This window comes from Contarinia nasturtii, unplaced genomic scaffold, assembly GCF_009176525.2.
Source record: "Contarinia nasturtii isolate CC-2019 unplaced genomic scaffold, AAFC_CNas_1.1 Cnas_scaffold_1699, whole genome shotgun sequence".
Taxonomy (NCBI): domain Eukaryota; kingdom Metazoa; phylum Arthropoda; class Insecta; order Diptera; family Cecidomyiidae; genus Contarinia; species Contarinia nasturtii.
This window is the reverse complement of record NW_022199032.1, coordinates 4,133,794-4,160,869: the sequence shown is the minus strand read 5'-3', so window position 1 is coordinate 4,160,869 and position 27,076 is coordinate 4,133,794. Positions and strand designations below refer to the sequence as shown.

At 33.7% G+C, this 27,076-nt stretch overlaps 3 protein-coding genes across 7 annotated transcripts in view; 1 reads left to right on the top strand and 2 right to left on the bottom strand.

The window, feature by feature from the left end:
- Window positions 1-12,751, top strand: part of LOC116346914 (RYamide receptor-like) — a 59,089-nt gene extending 46,338 nt beyond the window's left edge. For all 3 annotated transcript variants that reach the window (XM_031777208.1, XM_031777207.1, XM_031777209.1), the window contains 3 exons: window positions 8,888-8,956; window positions 9,778-10,021; window positions 10,817-12,751. In XM_031777208.1, coding sequence (XP_031633068.1) covers window positions 8,888-8,956; window positions 9,778-10,021; window positions 10,817-10,896 — 393 coding nt within the window. In that variant the 3' untranslated portion in view covers window positions 10,897-12,751. The remainder of the gene's footprint in view (window positions 1-8,887; window positions 8,957-9,777; window positions 10,022-10,816) is intronic.
- LOC116346915 (pupal cuticle protein 36a) lies at window positions 204-3,205 on the bottom strand. Its single transcript, XM_031777210.1, has 4 exons — window positions 2,823-3,205; window positions 1,018-1,197; window positions 635-786; window positions 204-569 (listed from the first exon to the last, which is right to left on the bottom strand). The coding sequence occupies exons 1-4, from the start codon at window positions 3,043-3,045 to the stop codon at window positions 360-362; spliced, it is 765 nt and encodes a 254-aa protein (XP_031633070.1). The 5' UTR covers window positions 3,046-3,205; the 3' UTR covers window positions 204-359.
- Window positions 12,752-15,892: 3,141 nt separating the features above from the next.
- On the bottom strand, window positions 15,893-26,950 carry LOC116346987 (transmembrane protein 132E). Of its 3 annotated transcripts, none has more exons than XM_031777342.1 (15): window positions 26,395-26,950; window positions 25,047-25,682; window positions 21,076-21,374; window positions 20,330-20,761; window positions 19,991-20,151; window positions 19,706-19,876; window positions 19,322-19,559; window positions 19,028-19,171; window positions 18,629-18,831; window positions 18,399-18,549; window positions 17,896-18,296; window positions 17,454-17,646; window positions 16,744-17,329; window positions 16,495-16,636; window positions 15,893-16,349 (listed from the first exon to the last, which is right to left on the bottom strand). In XM_031777342.1, exons 2-15 carry the CDS (start codon window positions 25,093-25,095, stop codon window positions 16,178-16,180), a joined length of 3,342 nt encoding a protein of 1,113 aa, XP_031633202.1. In that variant the 5' UTR covers window positions 25,096-25,682; window positions 26,395-26,950; the 3' UTR covers window positions 15,893-16,177. The 3 variants fall into 3 exon arrangements, with proteins under 3 accessions (XP_031633202.1, XP_031633201.1, XP_031633203.1); XM_031777341.1 differs by lacking the exon at window positions 26,395-26,950 and adding an exon at window positions 25,859-25,989; XM_031777343.1 differs by lacking the exon at window positions 26,395-26,950 and adding an exon at window positions 25,763-25,876.
- Between the last annotated feature and the right edge of the window lie 126 nt (window positions 26,951-27,076).

Below are 27,076 nucleotides of genomic sequence, written 5' to 3'. Positions count from 1 at the left end.
TTCGAATCGATTCATTTCAGTGGATTAGCATTGCTTGCTTTTTCCTTTTTTTTTGCAAAAGTCTCGTTTGATTCTAAGATTATATCAGGAGAACGTGACAAGAATAATCAAAACTGTCGAATCGAATAAGATTAGAATAGAGAAAGTTTGCGTGCGTTTATAAGAGAGAGAGAGAGGGGAGATAAGGAAAAAAAGCATTTTTTTTAATTTTGTCACCGTATTTTTTTTTAATTGCAATAAATTCATCTTAACAAACATTTGATTTCAATTTGTTTCGTTTTGTTTTCGTATAAAAACTTAAATCTTAAACAACTAGTGAGAGAAGTATTTACAAAAGAGAGAGAGACTAGGTGGATAATTTAGTATGGTCCAGATTTTCCGGGAGGTCCGTATTGAGTTGATGGCGATCCTTGTCCGCTGCTACCAAAATCAATGCCTGATCCACCGCCACCACCAATTGGGCCCGGTGCGCTCAAATCCAAACCAGAACCAGAACCACCGCCAATACCAGCTGCTGGATAACCACCGCCGCCCGATTCCTTTTGTGTCTTGTATTTGATGAAGTAAACCTGCAAAAGTAAAGAAAATGTAATATAGAACTCATATGAATGGGAACAGTTGAGTTTGGATTTACCTCTGGTTTGCTGGGTTGAGTTGGGGCAGCAGTTGGAATGACAATATCTTGTTGTTCTTCTGGTTTCTTGACAAGAACGTAGACCAAGGTTTTTTCTTCATTTTGTGGTTGAACTGGAATGATTGGTGCTTGGTACGATGGTGGTGATGGAGCTAAACGGAAAAAAATAGAGAAAAAGTTACAATCCATAACAATGTTTGTGGCAAATTGTTTGCATATGATATGTGTTTTGAGGGTCGCTTTACTTTCAATAACGAACAATCGAATAAATTATTCGAATAGACAAATTCTTTGGGTTTAAAGCCAAAACGACAACTTCGTTTACGATTTTTCCGGTTTGAATTTATGTCAGATAAAAGAAAAATTGTCTTTGGCATTCTTACCTTTGATGAAGATGATTTTGTAGTGTTTCTGGGCTTGAGCAACTGGAATTTGACGTTGTGGAATAACTTCTTCTGGCTCTGGTGGTGGAACATGTACATAGATGTGCTTTTGTACAACAGCAGCTCCGCCGCCACCCGATGGGTAGCCACCAAATCCGCCACCGAATCCGCCACCACCACCTGCAACGAAAAACAAAATATTCGAGTGTTTTTTTTTCGTTTGTATATTGTTTTGATTTACTTTCAACACATTCTATCCAATAGCACCGCTAATTTATTCACGACATTTATGTCTTCACAGAAGTTAACTTCTGTGCATACAAAAACTTCAACAAAAAAATCGAATAAATCCCAAGAAAAAAAAACATGCAAACGGAACAAAGATTCCGCTGCTGTTCAATGATACAATCCAAGATGATTGGAATTATCGGCGCAGCGCGTGTGAAAATCCATTCTCGTTCGTTTGAGGGAAATTATGTTATTATTATCTGGTTTGTGGTAATCAGATATTTTTGATTATGTCGTACATTAAAATAACATTGAAACAAAAAAATGTGGAGATTATTTTCATTTGGTTATTGTAGGAAATTTTCAATGTGAAAATACAGTTATCATTAAATCATTTTTATCGCTGTGATTCAGCCAAACTTTTTTCCACTTTCATTCATGTATCGTGGAAAAATGGTTTTTCTCTCTTTTCTATCTTATTTATTGTGCGCACTTTTATTTTTGCATTCCATTGTTACACATAAAATGCAATATGTGCAATGTGCACGGAAAAAATATGACGTTTCCATGTATGTTTAAATATAAATATGGTGAATCAAGTGTTGATACTCCACCGACTTAGAATGAGTGCACTGACGTGCAATTTGCATGATTTAATATCGTAAAAATTGTGCAAATTTTGTGGAATAGCAAATTTCCATACGAAATTAATTCCTGTTAATTAAAGTTGGGTGTCGATTTTTTTTGTTTTCCGTTTTTTTAATCATCAGACTGATGATTCTGAAATAAGACGATAAATGCTCTGGATTTTTCCCATTGAAATTGTTTCGGACAATGAATAGAGAAAATTGATAAATTGTAATATTTTGCGATTTTTTGTATGCAATACTGTATCAATTAACTTCACTGATTTAGAGCATCCAAAAAATGCACATTCTATTGAACGAAGCTATGAGCATTGTGAATTCTTTTTCAAAACAAATTATTCTTTTGAGTTCATATAAAAATGAATGAATGAAACAACTTTTGACAAGAAATATATTCTGTTCTTTTCTAGTTGTATTCATAATATAATGAATCGGGAAAGTGATTGAAGAGGACTCTTTTTAATTATTTTTCCATGAGCTTATCGACTTTCGACTTCTGTTTTTACATTGAATTACACATTTACAAGATTCTTAAATGGAAAAATTACGTTTTCTATTTAAACGAAAAATCACATCACAAATAAAATGTATTGTAGTCATTGCTTTGGAGCCGTTTATGATACAGTTGCATTCAAATTTGTATGACTCGTATACGCGACGAACCGAAGTAAAACGGTTTGTGCGCGAATGTTTCGAAGTAATCTATCGTATCTTGAACAGCTGATATTTGTTTAATGCAATATCGTTGCCGAACGTATGTATTCGTTCGATTAAAAAAAAATTAGTTTGTACGATTGAGTACGAACAAGTATGTTTTTTAACGCGCTAAATAATTCTCAACCGTTTGCGCTATTTTTGTTTACTTTTATAACTTAATTGATATTGTTTTGTTGATTCAAAATAATTTTTGGTTTATATTTGAACACACACCTCCAACGCCAAAACCACTTAAGCTTGATGAACCGCCACTACTGAAACTACCACCGAATGAGCTGCCTCCATGTCCAATACCAAAACTAGATCCACTAATACCCGACAAGCCAGAGCCAATGCCACCGGATCCACCGGATCCACCAGGACGCTGGTATGAGTAACCAGCTTCAGGTCGAGCCGCGGCAAAAGCCAAACACGATAATACAATAAATGCTCGCATCTTGTTTAATTTCGAGTTCTTTTTTTTCGTATTGTTTTAAAATGATTATTGTCTCTCTCTCTTGGCGAGTTGATTGAATAAAAATTTCGATATCCAACAATAAAACGACCCGTGCTCACAAACGTTATTGTGTAGATACTAAATGTTGACTGATCAAACCAACCGAAGTGATTCTATTTATATATGATCAGACCCATTCAGATTATCTACAAAATTTGATTGTACTGAAGCCAAAATGAAAGACTTGCTCTTTTCGTAAAGAGCAACAGCATTCACCAAAAACAAAAAAAGCATGAACTATGAGTGGGGCATCCTGCATTGAGATGTACAGATTTTACGTCGGTAAACGTCGTAATGAAAGCCACATCAACAATAACACAGCAACAACAACGACGACGACGACAACAACAACGACAACAGCCAACGAAAGCGCAAAGCGACATGTAAACGACGCAGCGCAAAAGTTCACAACAACAAAAACAACGAGCAATACAAATGAATTGTAAAGAAAAGCAAAGGTAGCAGAAGCCAGTGTATCATCTGCCACAAGTTCAACCGTGCACAGAGAGAAACAAAACGTACACACAAGAAGAAGAAAAAATTGAAAAAAAAAAAAAAAACACTGAACGATGAAAAAGAATGCAATAGTGGCGCGGCGCGTCATCGGGATTTTCTCTTTATTCGGCATCATCGATTGTTATTGCTGCTGTTGTTGTTGTTGTTGTTGTCCGCTCGCCATCTTCACCTTTATATTCCGAACACAATTTGGCTCTATCAAATGAATTACTAACAATTTAACCGAACAAGCAGCCCAGCAAAACGTTATACACATGTCCAACCTATATGTATACAATCATTTCAAAAGCAATGAACCAAAAGTAACATCGAACAAATATATAAACACACATACACAATCAATGAAATAAACAAAAAAAAGAGACTGGTAAACTGAAGAAGTTTGCATCGCACACGCGGACTTGATGACGAACCACGAACTACGTGCGATGCTGGTTAAATTTTTCTCTCATAAAATTTAATTGATGCACATCAACAATATATAGATAGTAGGTAAATACTAGATAGCTTCTTTGAAATCAATGAAGAAGAAAAAGAAGAAGCATCTGCGGCAGCTGAAAAGTGCATCAATCCGCATCGATAGATATTAGATAGAAACGACATTTTTATTATTGTGTGATGTTTTACTTATTTTTATTTTGTGTGTGTGTGTGTGCTTTATTCCACATTTGATGTGGTTTCGATCTGAAGAATGTCGGTGATTTTTCTTTCATTCCAAATGCAAACTATCCATTTTATTTCAATAAACGGTAATATAAAGAGAAACAGAAAAGTAATCATCAAAAATTTCCAGATAACAATTCAATGTTGATGCTCCAGAGGCGATGCCCATGCGAAAGTGATCGTTTTTGGGTGAATTACATACATTCAAACTGCATTAATGGAAAATACCTTTCGGTTACAGCAAAAGGTACACGCGCATGTCACACCTTCAAGTTTTTTTTTCGAAATACTTCTTTTTGTCACATACACACTCTTGTGTACTCTTTTCTCTGCCGTAAAAAATATTATCACATTACAATCGAAAGTATTCAAATGAGCGGCTGAAAATTGGAAAATTGGATTCGATTTAATGTGTACAGTTCGGAATGAAAAATGACCATTGCAAAGAATTTGAGGGTCTTGAAATTGATTTTCGAATTATTGCATGCGATGTCATACACACATCATCTATCATGCGATGACGGTGACCATGAGAATGAACGTCAATCCACGCAACTTATGAGCGAAAGAAAGACACATGACAGACAGCATGGCACATACACCGAAACTTTTAAATTAGAGAAGAAAAAAAGTTGTTACTTAAAGCCATGAAAAAGTGAAGCAAAAACGAATTTGGAGAAGAAAACAACCGAAAAACTCGATGCATAAGCATCGTCAACAACAAAAAAACTACATACAAAGTTGAACGGATCAGCAAATTCGATCGATGCTCGTTTTTTTTTTTTCAATCGATTAGGTCTGAAAATCGATGTTGACCGAGACCATACCATGAACTGATTCGAAGTCAATGCCTTATTTTCAATTTATCCCCATTGAAATTCAAATTATGCGTGAGTGTTTGCATTTGAGACTTTTTCACAAAATTGTGCAACGGCTATTCCAAGAATGAAATGAAAATAAAAATTTGATAGAAAAAATAATGAAATTCTTGTTGTCATAAATGCGTCTTTTTAACTATATTATTTCACTGGATAAGATGGCAGTTTTTCTTTCGCCAAAAAAAAAAAAACAATGAGACGATAAAAGTGTTGCCGAATTGGCAATGGCGTTGGTGGTTTCAAGGGAGCCAAAGACTGGTTTGGGTTGTAATATGGTGGCAATGTGATCGAAAATATTAGCAACATTAGTAGCAACAACATATACAGCCCACATAAGGGAATTATGTTACAGTGGCAACATGCTGAAGTTTTGAAAATTCATTCATTGAATCATTCAACGGGGCAGCATGGTGTTTTTGACTTTTCATTACCTTCACGTGCGTAATAGCTTATTTTACTCTCAGAATGGTTTGGCAAATGATGATGATGTATGTGGCACATGAACGTGCAATTATGTGTACATCAATGACTGTTATATAACATACCGCAACCACACATACCACACACACTCTTTCACACACACACACACACACAGACACATGCAAAGAGGCGGCCACTCCAAAGAGCATTACCGAGCACAGCCGCACAGCGAATGAAAAACGAAACATACACAAAATATAAAAACGCAGGCCATGTAAAGTGTGCAAAAATGAAATTGAATTAAAAAAAGGGTTAGATGAAACAAAAATAAAAAGAAGAAGAAGAAAAAATGGAACGAACTAATCAATGCTCAATTTCGTGTCAAGAGTGTGTGATTTGTTTTTACTCTTCATTCAGTTATGTTTCATCGTTGTTGGTCGTCATTTTTTTTCGGTTAAATGCGATTCATAACAATGTGCAGTAATGTTTAAATGCTATCATCACAGATCGCAGACGAAATGAACGCACGAGTAACGACGTTCAAAAGTGTCTGGAATGGCGAATGAAGCAAAATCAAAATTGTTTATGATTATATAAAATAATGCCACTTTCTCATTAGTATCTTAGTTAACACATTTATTTTTATCTCTTCACCATCGTTTTACAATTCTTTTCATTCCCTCTTGCTCTTTCTCTCCCTCTCGCCAGTTTACCCGTTTATCTTTCAAATTGCTTCTTCTTTCGCATTTTTTCCCTCGATGACTTTCGAAGATGCGCAACGAGTGCGAGTTACTTTACCTGCTTCGTTTTTTTTGTATAAATTCAATCTACAACATTACTTTAACACTTCGCATATTTTCTATACAATGTTTTTTTTTTTTTGAAGATTCACTTGCTCAGTGTGTGCTCCTAATCTTATCTTCTGCCGGAAATCCATTTGAGCCAATCTCATGCATACACGCACACATACATAATCTTGCTAGTCACTTTCAATTCACCTTTCCAGTTAAAAAAATTTACTCTCGCCAATTCACGAAATGCATATGGAATGCGTTGAAGGGACGGCAAATAACATGTGTTTATTTTTTTTTCTCGCTCGACGATCTTTTTTACTATCTTTTTCGGGTAACATTGAGAACGTACCATGCAGACCAACATTCCGACATAATTCCACATCCCAGCTGTAGCGGTAGCAGCGATAGTGTTGAAAATGATGCTAGTTTACTGATTAAACAATATACATAATTCGATTTAATTTACTCGCTATTTTGCTGCTGATGTTGATGGCAATTCATATGTCTGCTATTTTTGTTTGTACACATACAAAAAAAATTTGTACCTTCAGAGATTGCATTAGATAAACATGACGACCTATTCCGCTGCGCTGAAGAAAACAAAAAACAATACGAACGTTGAGAAAAAAATATAACGTAACCATAAAGAAAATTCGTAATACTTCAAATTGAAAGTCAACGTTCGATTACCAACAACAAATTGCAAACAAATGAAGAAAATTCATTATGTGTTTGTTGGTGTTGACAAAATGCTGCGAAAACTAAAATTATATTTTCATTTTGAAAAATGACAGAGGATTGGAAACATTTTTCAAAACGTTAGTCACATTAATATTGTGCAATCCTTTCGCCTTTGTTTCACGAGTTGTATATATTCTACTTTCCATTTTGTACGGTAAAACAATCCGAAAAAAAATACAGCTCGCCAATCAACAAATATATGTAATTTTTCATTTTGTATATACCTTTCAACAAACAATTTCAACAACAATAATAATAATTTACAATTTACCGATACCGACCGCTGAATAATCCCATACCAAACCACATGAAAGCGCGAGAGTATTGTGCAATATTGGATGTGTGTGTTTTTTTTTTTGGTATCATCATCGGAATTAGCGCAGATAATTGTATCACATTAATTAGGAAGACATTTTTTAATAAAATTCGCATTAAACAGTTGTCGGTGTCGAATAACAACAACAAAAAATGAAAGAGAAAAAATTGATCGCCACAAACATTAATCAAAAGCGTTCTGATACAATCCCAATTAAGAGTCAACGTTTATTTTTTCGCTTCGATACACGCGATTTTATTGTATACATAACGAAATCCGTGTATTTCCCGTGACGCCAAAATTCATTTGTGGTACGTCAGTAAGTTGAAATACTTTCACACGTTGCATTAGTTTAAAATGTTTTTTAAAAAAAACGTGGGCGAATTTAACGAATTGGGTTACGATAACTTTGAATTTTCTCTCTTATTTAATTGGTATTTATGATTGATATGTGTGCCACAAAAATATCATGTTGCAATATGATGAAGATTCGGTAGAATTCAATTGACATTCCACATTGCATTTCAGATTGATTCTTTTCTGTATATTATTTGCATACGTGATTTAACTTTCTCTCATCGGATTGCATAAGCAATAATAGTAAACAAATAAAACGGAATAAAACCGGTCGATTAGCATTAATAAGCATATATTGAATGGGATGCGTATGCGAGATATTTGAAATATAAAATATTGACGGGTGAAATGACATTGATACCGAACGTCACTAATCGGATAAAAATTGAATTTATTTACATAATTATCGAAATGCACATAGTCAAAATGCCGTGGACACCGTGTATCACATTGAAATCGAATGTTTTTTTGTGTGATAAACGATTCTTCAGTTCTAAATACTCACTATATCCTCTTAGTGTCAACCACAATCTCACAAAACGAAAAACGCTCTAATAAAACGGTTGAATTAATGGAAATTTAATGTATTTAGCTATGACCTATTGATTGATGAAACAAGTTTAATGTTCGTTAACCCGATTTGTAGTTGAAATTGACATGGGACATAGTGAGCAAAAGGGAAGAGAGAGAGAGAGAGAGATCAAGACAACGAACAAAAAATTACTTAACGATAAAAACATTGTGTTGGATTTCATTGCGTTCAGGCTCCGGTTACATTGGAAGAGAAATGATTAAATGGCGCCTAAAATAACCAATTTATCATTTTCGGTTGCCTTTCAAACGCTTTTTGATATTATAAGCATTATTAATGTTTAATATCAAACGAGGACTGAACGCGTTTCAAGTCCTACTTATTTTTTTGTTGTTGTTGTATAAATTCAATATTGCAATAGCCCCAATAGACAAGTAACATTTTTTTCGCTCTTTTCATATCGTCAAGAGGAGAAGAAGAAGATAAAAACATTACAAATGATTTGATCATGTATCTATATAATATTTTTTATTGTATTTTTTTCTCTATTGTTCATAAATTGCAGATGATTAAGATGATGGTTGTAATTGTCATAGTATTTACAATATGCTGGCTGCCGTTTAACGTTTTAGTGGTAAGTTGATTTTCATCTATATTGAATGAGGCAATCACTCTAATGTTGTTATTGTTTGGCCAATAATGATCACGAAGAATGAAGAAATTTATTTATTTTATTTTATTTTTATTTCCAATGGCCATATTTGCTCTGAATTCAAAGCGGTCATTGTGAACAACAATGCTATCAACAATGCTATATTTCGTCTATGACATACTATGACTTATTTGAAATGGAGAAAAAGAATTATAACGGTGATTAATCATTTTAACGAGTAAAATTGTCATTGTGCGTGAGCGCATCGACAATGACCAGAATCTCCTGAAAATACGCCAAACCATGCCATGTGAATATGCAAGAATTAGATTTACAAAATAACGATGCTGTGTTAAAATGTGTTCTTTTTATCGTCGTTTTCTTTTATTTCATTACATCTGAGTGAGATTCACAAGAATCGTGCAGTGTCGGTAGAAAGTGAAAATATTCAAAGAGGAAATCGCGGTTGCAGTAGAAAGTGTGGCTTGCACCCAATGCAATATGCGAACCATAATGATGATAAAAAATTTAAATAAAACCTACGATTCATATTAATTTCTCTCTCATTTTGTGCATATTTACGATTCATGACTATTCACTCTCAGTTTCGACAACAGAATCTTCACAGTTTATATAAATAAAAGAGAAGATAAGACAAAAAAAGCACAACGAGGCAACAATACACAGTGTTATCAACCGTTGCATTTATTTAAAAAAAAATACATTTTTTTCTCTGATTTGTTAATTTCTCTTTCTCTCTCTCTCGAATTTCTCGGGATATTCATTTTTTTTTTTTCATATAGATTTTGATGCACAACACCGAACTGATGCATTGGGAATTCATCATTTATGTATGGTTCATACTCCATTGGTTGGCTATGTCACATTGTTGCTATAATCCAATCATTTATTGTTATATGAACGCACGATTTCGGATTGGTTTCCTGCAAATACTGTATTTTGTGCCGGGAATTCGACGTTGTTGTTGCATAAATGCCTACACTCGCGATCGATCCACAAGTCTTCGAACGGGAATTGCGTTAACGGGTATGCTGTTGCTGTGAATTTTTTTCTTTATTTGGGTTTCGATACATAAGTGACATTTTTGCGTCAAATATAATGAATATAAAACTGAAATTAGCTTGTAATTTATAGAATAAATATCTATATGCGTGCTCGCCATACAAGAGGAAATATGTCGATAGAATTGCGTAAATTGTTTGAATTTCTGTCTGAAAAGCATTTGATACATGTCCTATGAGGAATTTCACGCTTCCTTTTCAGTAAATTTGCATTCCATATCAAGAGATTTTGTGAATTATTTGATTTAATTTTATCACATATTCAATATTATACATCATATATAATAATGTGCTGTACACACATTAAATAAAATCAGACAATATATTTAAATTTTGTCATCTGGATATTTCAGCTCATCTGGATAACGTTAGGCGATGATACGAAATGAAAACAATAGAAGTGTTGTTATATTCAGATGAGCTGAAATATCCAGATGACAAAATCTAAATATATTGCCTGAATAAAATATGTATAAATTGAGTGGTATCGAGTCGTACAAGCTTATTTCAGTGCGTTGAATATATTTGGCCAGATTTAATTTCGTTTCTTATTTAATTAATTAACCAACTTCTGTTTGCTATTTATCTTCTTGACATCGCGCGCCCGTTCATCATTCACACACACATTTCATTTATATGGATAATGTGTTGATTCCTGTCGGATACGCAACATTTTCTTCGTCCATTTGCCGGAATGAACGTAAAAACAAAACACAAATGTCTTCACATACTTCATTTTCTGGTGCTCGCAAATCATCAGGAATTGATGAATCAGGCCATTTGCATCGTGTTAATACATCAACAACATTCATTAGCACCCGACGAAAGACGAATATTTGATGATATGACGAGAATCGACAACATCAACAACAAGCTCAGCAAAACAAGAGGAACTTAGTATGTGATCTATAAAGGGAAAAAAGTTTTCAAGAAAGAAGGAATATTTAAAAAAAACGTTATAGTCATTTAGTTTCAATGTGTTAATTTATGTCAGCGTCTGTGTTCAAATCAAATTTGTTATAAGATGTCCGTGTATGGTAAACCGTGTAACAATGACAAAGGTTTTTGCCATAAAAATTGGGTGAGCAAAAAAAGTGACCGAAAAAAAGCGGTTTGTGGAATTTAGCAAGCATAAGAAGTCTATCAGCTGTTTTTTTTTCTTCAAATGAGTAAAAAAAATACCTAGCGGAAACGATCGTTTAACGCACCGAATGGACGAAAAAAAAAAAACAGTTTCAAGTTATAAAAAAACGGTGTCGTTTTTCACTATGAAAATAACATAAAATGTAAGGCAAAACATACGTGTCGTAATTGTTCTTGCAATTTTTGTCTTCAAGTTGACGGTCAACAGTGAAATCGAAAATAATGCAGAGCAAATTCATTAAATGGGAAAATTAACCGTTTTTGTGCTGTGTGTGTATATGTGAATTGCAGGCAAACGACATTAAGTTGAAAGGAAAAAAAAGAGTAAACTCATTGGAATTGTGAAACATTTTGAAATTTGTTAGCCACGAAGCGTCAAAATTAGAGATGGAAAGCAATTTTTACCGTAATCCGCATGGACTACCATGAAAATCGAATGGTTGGTGAACGGTACACATTGACCATATTTCATTCACATTTCAGCGTATTAAATTGGACGCATTGAATTTCAATGGAATCTAAACATAATTTACCCGGTTGTTGTTTTGTTTGTCTTTTTTTTGTCTTGCGCGATGTTTCTGACAACTACCTGATTGCATAATAGTGAAGGCGCCAAATAATCTAATCGCTTGTAATACCATTTAATCGAAATTGTGCACATATAAATGAAGACATATACACACACACACATTTAAACAGATACCCAGAGAGAGAAAGAGACAATGACGCATCCATTCAATATTTAAAATGTATAAATGTTAAAAGAGTGTGCACACTGCACAAATGGTCAAAAGAGAACGTACTTTTCTCTTCTGATCGCAAAGGAATCAATTGTACGGCTTGCTTACGACATCAGGTCATACATGAAAAGCACGAAACAATTAGAAGCATATATATATGCTGCTCGTATCTCCGACTCGATTCAAATTATTTTTTTTTTTTTTTTGCATTTTCTGGCCAAATTTTTTTTGCCTCCCGTCTCTCTTATATTTTTCTATATATATTATTATGTGAAATGGTTTGAAATACGACCAAATCGGTTTCCGCTCTCTTGCTTTGCAGCCTGATATGAAATCCAAATTGCATCGTCTTATGCAAATATTATAAAATACTATACATTTAAATATTGTTAAGCATATAGCATATACCAAATGAAAGTATGGTCATTTGATTGGCTCCACACATTATATGTCTGATGAAAATAAAATGTACGGCATCACGAACGTAAATTAATATTCGAAATCGATGTGTTATTTGATTCAAATTAAAGATTATATATATATAGGTTAAATTAAATGTAATTTTTTTCAATGTAAGGAATTAATTGTGGCACCAATACTATTGAATACAGCACAATATTACCGCAAATGAAAAATTAAACGGACGGTTCTGTGTCATGCAGCAGTGAAAGAAAGAGCAGAATCACTCACATATCATGTGGCATAAGAAAACAAAAATTAAAAAAAAACATGGATCCAGTGATAAGAATTTGATGTCTGCTAAACATTTTCCCTCACATTTGTCGATTTTTCTTTTCACAAATTCAACAAACCAAAATACCCACGTCGACTATTAATGGTTTAAAATATTGGACTGACATACAGTAACTGTAAAATAACGTTAGAATTAAATTAATGAAAATGCATTTTTTAGTTTTTAAATGTATCCGTATTCTTTTTTTGTTTAATTTGTGTTTAAATGATGTATAAAAGTGTGAATTTCGTTTTAAAATCAATTTTATTGCCATTATGGAATTGCATTTTCGAATTTGTAATTTATATATGTAATGGATTTCTTGCCAAAGTTGATTTGAAAGTGAACGAAAAATGTTTCCATTTGAATTTTCGTCCGTTTCATGACATTTCCGATGATATACAAACCACAGTTACTACTGATGCTTACCATTATATATAACTATGTAACATTTCATCAATCAATATTAATAAATAGGTTGCAAGATTTCGATATCAAAACATTTACCTCATTTAGCTAGCATATAGCTTTTCTATGAATGGAGAAAATACTGACAATGCACACATATTCATATTCTTGGCTTTCAACGTGTGTTGTTACGTGAAAAAATGCATTGAAATTTTCTATGCACTAAAAACAACATGAACAAGTCAGGTCATTTTTTTCGTTCGAAATGCTATTTAATAATCGGAGTATCAATGTTACAATCACTATCTGCATACTTAATATAGAATTAAAGGCTCTTTAACAAACATTTTATAACATTTTGAATGCGAAAATAAGTCCAACGGAATGAAAAAGGAATGATTTATTTGCGAAAGAATTTCAATTATGACACTGTTATAAAGTTTTTCGGTTAAAATTGAAGCACATCTAAATCTAAATGTATTTCAATGATAATAAAACATTAATTGAGATAAATCAACAGAACTGTACACTTTGTAGCAATCCTTTTCAGAGCATCATGAGTGTTGACTCAACACAATGAGGTCTAGACTATAGAGATAATGTTAAAAATAAATACAAACAAAACTGTAAACGTTTCAAAATATTTAAAATCAAACGTGGTAAGGTTGATTTTTAAACCAAATTAAAGCCATTACAGGAATCAAATTTCCTGTAATAACACCACAATCCCATCTAGAATTTCGTAACAATCGATGAATTTTTTAATGACCACATGGCTGTGGTCGGAGATATTTGATACTTGCATTACTATCAAGAATGTGTACTATTTATATTATATTTGAAATTTTTAAACCTTTGAAATCATCATCCATCGATGTAAATAGAAGAGTTTTTAAATCCAATCTCAAAAATCCTAAATTGATAAATTTGGACTTAAATTCAACTTCTACTGCGTTCTGTAAGTATTGCCTGATCATTCGAAATGCATTGGTTCATTGGTTCTATTTATGTTATCTGATTTTTTTTTTGATTTTTTTTTATTGGAATACGACAGCGATGAATTTTGAATAGAATGCATCAATAACTTTGCATCAAAATTGTTTCTTGATTTTACGATATAGTAAAATATTGATTGAAACCAATAAAATGCATCAAAAAATGAAAATTTTTCGTGTTTTTTTTATCTTCGACTCTCAATGTTGACACGGGAAATGTCATTGATTGGTGTTTCTATTCAAACCAGACTACAAAACAAATAACCTATCACTCACGGTTTCATTTAATTCAAACGTTTCTTTGGGTCAATTGACTGCATTCAATTTGATTCTTATGAATAAATTATAATTTCGATTATTGAGAGGTGATTCAACTTTCTCTCATCGGTTATGCAAACAATGGAATAACACCGATCGATTTGCATTAGTAACCATACACATTGATATGGTATGAAATGTGATGTGACATTGATCCCATTGAGTCGAACGTCACTAATCGGATTTATTTACATAATCATCTAAATAAAATATCAAACGTTCGATGAACCAAATAGAAAGCAATTTTTTTTGTGAAGAACCATAAATGATATACATCATTATCATACTTTAGTTGCGTTTGAAAAGTGAACTCAATTTCAATTAAGTTCCTCGTCATCATAACCACTTTCATCATAAAAACTTCAAACTTACACAAGAGACTGGTATTCTCAGCGCAATATGTGTGAGGAGGAGCACTGAGAAGCAGACTTTTAATATTATGTTCTTCATTGAGCAGGAGCACTGCTCGTCAAAATTCACTTTTAACCGTCAATGGACGGCACATTTCCTGAAAAGTAAAACGGCTGTAAAAAAATGTTTTAATTAAACAAATGTTGGTTTCAGTTTTTTAGTTTTTGGTTTATTTTGTGTGTGATGACTTTTGAGTTATGCATAACATATATTCATCTCGTTAATTATATGATATCAGTAATAATTAATCATCATTGTCATAAAATTGTATGTTTTGTGTTTGTATGTTTAAATCCAGGCTTTTAGTTTTGCAATATATATGAATTGAATTTTTGCCGAAAATATAATTAATTAAATTGAAAAAAAGAATATATATAGCTTCTTGGACGATAAACATTTTATCTTTTTTCTTCATTACTTTCTGCTTCGTTCTATCTGCGACAATATATATATATATATATTATGCATATAAATTACAGTTGCTTCCATCGATAAATACGATTATTATTATCGCGTGAAATGTCATCATAGTGTAAATTTTTAATAATGAATAAATGATTAAGGTGCAGAATGAAACAATTGAAAAGTTGACATTTACTTCATTTCATAAGAATATTTGTTTGTTTTGTCTTTTTTTGACAGCATTGTGTGAGATTGATGCGATTTTTGATTTAAACATCGTGATTTTATTGAATTACGACAATATATTCTCATTCTGAGTTTGATACTTTGAATGAGAGCACGAAAAAAGTCTTAACACCAAGTTAATTTCGAAAAATCAAAATTTTGTAAATATTGTAAAACAAATAAAATCTCAATATTTAAATCACTGCGATTGCCAATCTCGTTGCGAACATTTAATAAAAACGAATTTGAAGCGAAAAATAATGCGTATTTCATTGGAAATCTTAAAAAAAAACACTTTAAGCGACAGAAATTGAATATTCAATTATTAATGTTGTTGACATGGTTATAAATAAGAATGGGACTTTTCTTTCAATGAAAAGGGAATTTTGTTTTTGTATCATTTTAGCATTTTTTTAAATCTTTTTTTATGCATATTTTATGTATATCTCTATAAATGTATTTCACGTGACAAAATAATAATAATAAAAATTGAATTGTAATAATTCAAATGAAAAACAAATGGCATTTTACAAATTAAACAGAAAAAAAAATCATTCATTCATACTGTCTTACTAGTCTTCTCTTTGTACTGCATAACAAAATCATATAGCTTATGGTATATTTAATAGTAGCAATAATTTTTTTTCGTGTTTTTTTCTGTTTTTTTTTTTCTTTTCCTTTTCATTTTTAATTAAATAATTTAAATGTGAGAAATGATTCTAATGCGTACACATCTAGCGGCTTGATTACACATTATTTCTTACAACGTTTGCAGTTATGCCTATATTTCTATGAGGTGCATGAGGTGGGACTGGAGGCCTATAGTCTTCATTACGGTTGAGCCCACGGCAATGGTGGTGCTTTCTTAAATTGACGCTTGTAGACGGTTCTGAGTGCGATGGAACTTCTTGTGTATTGCTAACATGTTTGAGTTAAAATACGAAAAATAACATTAAAAAAATGTACATTTTGTATTTTCAAAGTTTCACAAGTGTACTTAAAACGAAACTACTTAAGATCTTTGATCTTTGCGAAGAAAACGAAAAAAAAAACGATTGCCTACCTGTAGGAGGGTCCAGCAATGCTGAAACGGGCATCACGATTGATTCGACTGATATCGTCAAATGTCGATGCTTGTTGTATGGAATCTGGTGCTTCCATATAATTCAATGGTAGTGGATTTCTTGTGATGCGAATTCTCGAGTCTGGAAATAGATAAATTTTTATATACATTCAATCATTGGTCCATTGTTTCGACTGGAGAATTTTTTTCTATGTCATATGAAATGATTTGGTTGTGTGCTTCACATACCTCTGGGATTAACGAATTGATCGGGATTTTCACGAACCATCGACGAACGATCCATAGTCGATCGCCCAAGCCAGACCCAATTGTGTGCGTTTGTTGTGGATTCACGATGCTTACGCGATTCACGTAAAATGGGAAAATGACCCGATGCAGATGTAGCATTTCCGACTGTCATACCAACGACTGGTCGATCTTTGTTATTATTTTCAATATTCATCATTTTATGCTTGGAAGCGTACACAAAACAAGATACTACAAAAAGTACAATAGCGAAGCAAATTGTTGATAGCAACAAATATGTGCCAATTTCCAAAGCGGTTGAGTTGCCGATTGGATTTTGTAGCGATAAAATACCATGGCGATGTTGATGTGAATCACCGACGCCACCCATTGATTTCTTTTCATCATTCAATGGTATGTTAATTAGAATGTCGGTGAGTGAGTTCGAATCTTGATTGGTTTTACGGTCGCGACTACCCACACCATCGTTTTGGAATGTATCTGGACTATCCGGAAATTCAGCCGTATTAAAATCAACCTGAACCGACGCCAATGTAGATGCAAGTGGTCCCTGTGCATCTTTCAATGACTAAAATTCAAAGCGAAAAAAAAAAATCGAAAATAAATTAAAATCATATGAAAAATACGGTTTATTAGCATCAAATTTATGTTAATTGAAACTTGGCCGTTTTTAATGGCAGCGCAATACGTACTTGTTTACTGTATTGATTGTTTCGTTTAGCGCGGCAGTCTTCGGGTAAAAGTAATGTTACACGCAATAAATCACCGTTTCCTTCACCAACAGCAATCACACGAGGATAACTTGACGCCAACATTGGAGCGAACGCAACCACTTCGGTATCCAAACTTTCAACCAGCAAATAGTAATTATCAGCATTCACGTCACTGCAATAAAAGCAAATTAGATAACATCGCACCATTTTGAATAATGACTTTTTGTATGAAACATTAAGCCCATATTTTATAATTAATGCACTTTTTTTTATCACAATCTCTATCTATTGTTCTATCTATATTTCGCAATGTGTATTTGCATGTTGTAACATACAATTTATACAAGTCAAATTAAAAGTGAGCCGACGCTATTCTACAATAACTTCATAATTCTATGTTTATCCATGGCAATTTGCTTACCGTAATGGTGTTTTTGTGCCATCGGAAAACTCAATATCGATGTCCAGTAAGCCTTCCTGATACTGTGCGGTTAAATGTCTGGTGACAAGAGTTTCGGCAATATATCCGTTTTCTAAGACACCGTCTGAGTTGATGTTCAACTGCAAACCGGTCACAACCTGAACGGATAACCGTGAAATGGTGACTTTATCACTTCCAACGCGAATCTCTTTCGAACCAATAACACGACCATTGATCGGTGATAATACTTGTACATCAGTTCGGCCCATGGTACGACCTTGAAGTATGCGACCGCTAAGTGTTGCGATTTTTGGATCAGCCACCCGAATGAATGGCTCAACCAATTCCGTGATACGTAATGCCATCTTACGTGTTAAGTACGAGCTAACACGTCCCGAATGCTGAAACATGGTTCAATTTTAAATTATTAGATTGCGCCCGCCAAATAGAAAGATAAAAATAATGAAACGTTTTATAGTTCCACAAAATGGGCACACGCATACTTGATCAACAGCAATGAAACGTGCATAAACTTCGACTGGAGTTTGTTGGTAACGTGTTCGGCATGAATGCTTATCGGAGCCATTACCCACTTCTTCAGAACTCTTGTACCAATTGTTGGCTCTCTTGCGTCGTTTCTCCTTGTGATGTTCACTGTTCGCACGCACAGAAGAAGAAAAAGAATTATTTATCATGCAAAAGAAATGGATTGATTTAAAAAAAAATTAAATACTTTTTAGCATCGACGGGAATTTTCCATCCTTTGATTTGTGACAAACGAAAATCGGTCACAGCCACTTCTAATGGATATTCTGGCATCCATACGGTGAATCGAGCCAATCCAGAATTTGAACCATATTTAATAACAATTGAAGCATTTGATGATCCTTCTGTTTCAGTTCCGTCGACATAAACTGAACTACAGGACGTTGACACCTATGTCATAATGCATTAATAATAATAATAATAATAATAATGAATGTATGGTATTGCTTTCAATGGTCCATGTGCTCAACAGTGTACAGTATACACATTATACGTTCATTCATTCTTTCATTCATTCAGTTCAGCACACAATGGAAGCACTTTAATGCAAAAAGTAATTATGAGGCTCATGTATGGAAATGCATACCTTTATGACACTTTCATCTTCTGAATGGCACGAACTTTGAAGCGTTATATCAGCAACCTTTCCACTTTGTGAAACAATAAATACTTTCATCGTCTTGTACACTTGACGGCCAGTGAGTACGGCTGTATTCATTAATTCGCGATCCTATACACGCAGACACATGGTTTGTGAAAACAAAAGCATTTAAAAGAAATCGTATCAAATGTCAAGTGATGTAGCAAATTGCTATTATCGTCACAATTGTATGTGCGATATGCGGTGAACGTGAATTTCTCATCAAAATGTATGCATTACCTTGGCTATAGGTAGAATTGATTGAATATCGTCCTTCATAATTTGAAAACGTGCAATAATTTTTTGACGTTTCCCATCAAATGGCATTGTGGTAAGTACTTCAGATGAGTAGTTTTGTATTCGACCATCCTGTTTTGCATCTTGTACGAAATTCACCGACCAAATAATTTTTGCACTATCTCGATTCTCTTTGGTTACATTTTCCACTTCGATTAACCATGAAAATATGTCGAGCACTCTATTCAAATTGCGATCAATTCAAACAAACAATGACAACAGCACATTTTTTTTTGTTGTTGATGAAGAAACGAAACAAAAATAGAAGGGAATTAGAACGCATATGCTATCAATGGTGAATTTTGAAAAGAAAATAATGAAACATACTCATTTTCATCGATGCTTGGTGGTGACAAAGTGCTTTCGCTCTCTTGTTCATTTCGGAAAATGGTGACACGAGCAACGGTTTGCTTTGTATTTTCAGACTCAAACGAAACATTCCATTGGTCGGTTGTGGCAGTTGCTCCTAAAATCTTAACACCTGACTTTGCTCGTGCTCTGTTTGCATGAAAAGCGAAAATAATTATATATATTAATTTGCAAATTGCATTTTTCATTGAAAGTATGTAAGTTTTTAAATAAAAAGAGAAGAAATTAAAAAAAAAGTCTCACCTCACTACGAATATGGCTATGTTTTGTGCAGATTTTGTTTGTAAAAATACTGGAACATGAACTTTGGATAATGGGTAAAGTGGTTGATGTGGAATTAAAAATGTCAGTAAATTATCAACTTTAAGTTCTTTGTAAGCGGTTAATGCTGGTGTCAATGGCACCTATAAAATATGTAACAAACAGGAAAAAAAAGAGAGAAAGAATAAAATCAGGTCAAATATTATCAGAGTAAATAATTGTTCAACGTTTCGTTCACATTTTTTTTTTCTTTTTTTTTCATTTCGTCTTTATCTTTATTTATGCACGAGCTTATGTAGATATACATAAATCTATATTTACCTGAGCAAATACAGTAGCTGGTTGTATTTGTACTTTTGGCTCACATTGTTCGGGATTTTTGGCTGGCGGTTCAAATACACTGTATGACACTTGGACCATTGGTTGTGGCGTTTTAACGGTATTTGTGTGGCCATCTTTGTCGGGCGGTGATAGTTTTGGCCACCAATCCGGTGGTATGACCACTTCGGCAACGCATACATTATCATCGCCATCGGGCATACAGTGATTGCGCAATGGTTTATGCGAATCTAAATTAACATGTAGTAGAATGCAGATTTTTCTTCGTTGTAAATAGACGCCGGCATCGGTGGCACCGTGAAATAGAACACGTAGTACAGGCGAATCTCGCGGTATATAATTCCGCACTAAACTAGCTGATATGTCTAAATAATTTGTCGTTTGTTTTATATCATAGTTAACTTTGCCATCGGACTGTGTGTGTGGTGTGTGTGACACGGACATAAAGAGACAACGAGAATAATGGAAATGAATGTTAATTTATTTTACTAATACTCTAATCACATCGTTAAATGTTCAAAATGTTGCTTATATACTAATTGGTACTCTCTTCATTTTGGTATTTAAAGAAGAATAGGAAAAAAAAACAGAGATATTTACACAATTTATTACTTGTCCACTTATGACTTTTTAAATAGTAAATGCAATTTCGAAATTTCTCTCTTTTGAATCAATCTTGACAAAAAAAAGTGCCTTAAAATGATTTTAAATGGCATCACACCACCTACCTTCGACTGATAGCCAAAATTGTCCGAATCTTCGGGTACAATGAACCGCGCTGGTACGGTTTGTTTCGTTGAAAATGGTCCATAGCTGGCACGTATTGATACTGGATGATTTGCTTGAGCGACGGTAAAACGATTGAACGATAACACTGAATCTTTTATTTCTTTGCTTGATGTCGGTGTATTTTTTAGATCTGAGATCGGATTATTTAATAGCTGTTGCTGTGGTTGTACAGATGAATGCTTAAAGAAGAATCCACTATCGGGTTTGTCAAAACTAACTTGAACTGAACTTGCAAAATCTAAAGGGGAAAATCGAATTTTTTTTTAAGATTAAGAAAAATGAAGAAACAGAGGGAACAGGAAAAGTAAAATGTAACAAGAGAATTTGTTTCAATAATTTATTGTGAGAAAAAATTCCAGGAAAATAACAACAACAATGTACATGAAATGATGGAAAAACTGATTGAAACCAGATAAACAAAAACATTCATTTCACATTGACTTCAAACGATTTTCATCATTTCAATTAAAAATATTTTTAATGAACAACAGATTTGATGATGTGTTAACGCAGATGGCCTGTGAATGAAACAAGTAAATTCCAATGAAGAAAAAAAACGAAACCCGAGAAGATGAGTGTGTGGTTTATGTGCGTGCATTTTTGTTGATGTTTTTGGGTGTGTGTATTCTTGTGAATGTATACGTGCGGCAAGTGGCAATGCAGCGCCGACTGGCTAGAGCTTGTTTGATCATTTTTATAAATAAAATTTAGATCAAAGACGGCGAACGACTGCTTTTGTATAACCAAACATTCAATTTAATTGCTTCGCAGTCATAGTTCTCACATAATATTTCTCTCTTTTCCCTTCTCTCTCCCGGTCTCACTCGGTCGCTCGCTCACTCACTTTCGATTCTTCATTCTCAATCGTCTTCAATCGTTACATTTACTAACTAGACTGCCTTTTACGGATTTTAAGTGGAGAAATGAGAACGAAAAGAACATAACAATTTAAAATATCAAAAACTTGGGCAAAGTCAAGTGTGTGTATTTGATGTTTTATTCACACCGAGACATAACACATCATATGCTCTCTCTCTTGATTGCAATCGGTTGTTATTGCAGCCGTCTTTAAGTGCAAACTATAAAAACCATAACAATTCGATAAGTGCTAGTTATGTATGGCGGAAATGTTCTACTGTATTGAATTGTTTGCAAAATGAACTTAAGAACATATAAAATAACTTCCATAGCACGGCGGTTAAGGTGGTAGAGATGTTGGTAGTGGTGGTGGTGACAAAAACGAAGCTAGCAACGTGTGGAAAGGCGATTTTCAATTAAATGTTCAATATTTGGCAAATATCATTTGCCATAATTCACCATAAATAAAAGGAAGCCATTGAAAGCGATTAAAATGTATTTTTTCAAGTATATCCAATTCAATGTATACGTAAGAAATGCGTCTCAATCAATTGAAAATTAGCCTTCAAGTGGTTGAATATGGCATATTTTCAAAACGTTTGCGTGCTTTTCAAAAGAATTTGTCGGCATTGTAAGCCATCCCCATACTTATAAGTGTGTTATTTTACTCTTTTTTTTCTCTCATCCACATACACCACATTTCCAATTATATGAATTTTCAAATAATAAAAGTGTCGATTTCATTTTACTGAACACAGCATAAGGATGAAAAACGAGGAAAAGAGTCCGACAAATGCAAGTAATTAAACGGATACACAAATATCACAGCATGAATAGAGAGACATAGACTAAGATGAGAAGCTTGTTAGTGTGTGTCTTGTTTTTCTTTTTTGAATGCAGGAATATTCCATTGAAATGGTTATAAGATGTATGGAGAGGATTGTGGAAACATGTGCGCACAATGCAGCATGACTTCGGGGTCCACTTGTAAAGAGGGTGGATGAGTAGAAATAGACAGATGTACAGACGCGAATTAAATCTTTTAATGCACCATCAAATGGCAAAGTCATCACGCGCGCGTCATCAATACACAGAAAAAGTCAAAAGGACGTTCATGTTCGAATTATTACTGTTAATGGCAGTTAGAGTCGGTATTATGTAAGCGCGATGAACATTCATAACAGAGGCTCAATGATTTGCACCACTTTGCAGTACATATATTACATTACACATACATGCTCTCTCTTCTCTCTCTCTCTCTCTCTCTCTCTCTGTCACACACACACCCAAGCCCACGATTTGTATTGCATCATCGATGAAAGAAATACGGTGAGCACGCAATTCCGAAACGAGCAAAAATCTTAAGTGGAACAACAGTGTTGTTACAAACACTGCAAAGGGATATAGTTCCCTTATTCGGTCGGATCAAATGACTTTTTACAACGATATAGAATGAGCGAGCGCACACAACTATCATATCAAAATGAACCTATATTCACATTGTTTTTTCTCTTCTTTTACATCGTCCTTCATTCCCATTGTGTGCATTACAATTCCCTTTTCCGCCCGTAAACATAATGTGTTTGTGTGTTTTTTTTTTTGTCTTCATCTTCAATGTTTGTGTACATATTTGGTGGTAATATTTTCTATAGAAAATTTACGTATTTTCTATTTTTTCCCTTTCCAATATACCCCGCATATACACACAAACACATACACAAACTCTATCCGAATCATTGTAATCACAGCGTGACTCGACGATATAGACGGTCTTCGATACAATTTGATTTGCCCATCAACGGCAAACATTTTTCTGTGACATATTTACGCTTATTTTCCGTGTATTTGCTTTGTTTGTCCAAACAGCTTTGACATTGTCATAATGATAGATAGAGAATGATTTGTATTCGTGTTTGTAGTGTATACATAAAACGGTGCACAGAGAATGAAGAATCAATTGACCACTTTGAGCGAATCGACAGTTTTGCGCATATATGGTATATGGTTGAAAAATATGTTGTAATACGTGCCGAGAAACCGTATGTGCCTCTAGATAGAGAGCATTTATTTTTACTTTTTCGCTTCATTTTCATCTCTATACACACGTATGCAATGCATATAGAATGTTGTACAGGGGCTGCAAAAAGAAATGATACACATTGAAAATCACTTTGATTTTTATTGATTTATTAGTGTGTTGCATGGCAAATTTTGCATTTTCGATACGGGCTCTGCGACACTCGATGCAATTTTCATTGGAAATCGGCAATGGTTTGATAGTTGATACAAAAATATCTCATTCGACCGATACACACATTTGGTATCGCATTATTATTGATGAAAAACTTTCGGCACTGCGAAAAATATAAGGAATTTATCTGATGTAGCAAAATGTTGTGTCGCAATGTCGTCCATACTGTCGCAACATTTTGTCGTACCCAAAAGGGAACGATAAACAAAAATGAATAAAACGAATATTTAATTTATCCAACTTTCCATCTATTATACTCTCATTGTTTGCTTTTTTTACTCGTTTTTTTTTATGCTGTCGCTCTGGATTTCGATGATTCGGAGACATTTTTGCGCGTTAACAATGAGAAGAGTCGTTTGTGAGTTATAGTTTTCTTATTATTCTCTGCGTTTTTGTTCAAATGTTTCCAAATAGGCAGGCGGTCGAGTTTGTACACTGTGAAACATTATTACGATTATAGTACAATAAATGTATAGAATTGATGAAATGAAGCCCCCGGAGTCCGTACATTGTGTTCGTTGTTGTTTTCGGAATCAATCAATTTTATCAAAATTATCGACATTCGGGCTCTAGAGAAAGTAAGTCGTGAATGATGGATTTTGGTGTTTTCACATTTAATGAAGCCTTCACCATCAATTTTAATCAAATTGATGAAAATTCTTTCAATCAAACCGAATAAATAAACAAACAAACGTGAAGTTGATACTCAAAAAAAATAAAACAAATTCAGACATCTCAATTTTAATTTAAAAAAGATAGATAGATTTATAGAAATTTGCATTTTCGAGAATAAATACTTACCAAAACATAAATAAGAAAATACTATCCAAAAATACATGTTTATAATCATTCCGTTTAATACGAGATAAACTCCATTCCATTTTTCTCAAGCATGAAAATATTGATGTTCCGAAAAAAGGCGTTCATGATCTTCACATACAGCATATTAATCTCGCACACATCCACATAAATACTACACATTCATGTAGGTAAGTTTGTGTATTATATATCTTTTATACGTTGAATCTTTTTCTTCTTTTCTTTATACTTTTTTTCTGTGATTGTTGTACGTTGTTTTTTTTTCTCTCTTCTCTTCTTCAAAAAGATAAAAATCAATGCACCTCAAATACGTACAAATAACACACGGACTCTGTAATACGGTTCACCATGCACTTTACACTCTCGTTTGACACTGGCAAAACTTGCTCAAAATAATATATTAACGAAGCGCATCTATACACCGATTTTTTGCTCCTTGCAAAACAATTGCCACTTTATTTTCAAATCAATACACAATCGCCAACCACTCAAATTCAATAAACAATTTATGAATTTGTCACATTAAAATTCTGTAAAACAACACATGCACAGTGTGTTGAACTTCAAAAATTGCAATTCTCTTTCGCTGTATATGGTATTTTCGTACTCGTACAATTCCTGCAAAAATGAAATTCAGCAATTAGAATAAAATACACTTGAAAAATGAAAGCCGAAAAATATTTGGAAACGAAAAATACACGAAATTTTGTTACGATTAATGAAATGGGCTTGAAAAGAAGAAGGAAAAAACTTCGACAGAACGAAAAAAAAATATAAATATAAAAATCTTGTACACTCTCTCAGCCGCTGCGCTCAATGGTAGTAGCCGTCGTCGTTGTTGTCGACGTCGATACTGTTTTGCCTTAACACAGAGCGCAAAGCCAACGACTACGTCGAACAATACAACACATAGAGAGAGAAAGAGAACACAAAAAAAGAAGAGCTGGCTGCTGCGACTATTGATGGTGAAGTGAAAATATGTGAGATGCACTGTTGCCACTTAAAAGGCCCATTTATGTATCGATTGCGCGTTCGTATGTCAATTTGACGTTTTCTCTGTGTGTGAATTTATCGAAATACGCATAGATCTCCTCAAACACCAAAGAAGCTACACATGAACAGTGCGGTATCCAAATTCTCTTTCTCTCTCTTTGCCTCGCTCTCTTGATTTTCGATCAGAACTAAACTTCATTCTTTTTTCAGTTATTTTCTCACTCTCATTCAGGCTATTTCATTTTTATATGAAAGAGCGAGAATTATTTGAAAATAATGTATCGACCAAGAAAAAAAAATAAATAAAAGAATTAACTATATGATTAGGGATATTTACCGAGCTGCTATTTCGTGTTCCAGTTATGTAATTACTGCCAAGGCAACTAGAGAATCCTTTCCCCGCATACTTGGTAACATGTATAAAAATGTGTTGGAAAGAAAGAAATTATTTCACTGAATCCAATCTAGAGCATATGTGTATAGGGGAAAAAAATTCACGCCCCATAGGCTACGCAATCTCAGTTGAAGAAAATATTGATTTTTTTTATATTTTCCCTCTCTGTCCTTCTCTCTTTGGCTCGTTTTATTTTAAAACTACGACGAATATATATTTATTGTACGTCGGTGTTATGCGAGAATGCCAGTGTGGTTTGAAATACAGAGCCAGTATAAATTCTTTTTCGTGTCCACACTTTTCACTCGTTGTGTGAAATACAATCCCACGAATTCCTATCTTTTACACACGTCCCCTCTCTCTCTCTCTCTCTTTCTTGTTATGCCCATTCGAAATTTCGGATGGATTTGAGCAGAATGAAGAATGCGCACGCTTCCCGAAAAAAAACCTATAAATTTTTCACGAGTTTCATCCGAACCAAAAATTTTCTCAACGAATTTTCTCCAACGCACTTTTGCATGCAGTTCGATTTGAAGAAGTTTTTACTATGATAAGGATCAGAAAATTTAAAAGAGACCAGGAAAATGTTGAATGAATGCAAAGTTGATTTTGGTATTTAAAAAAA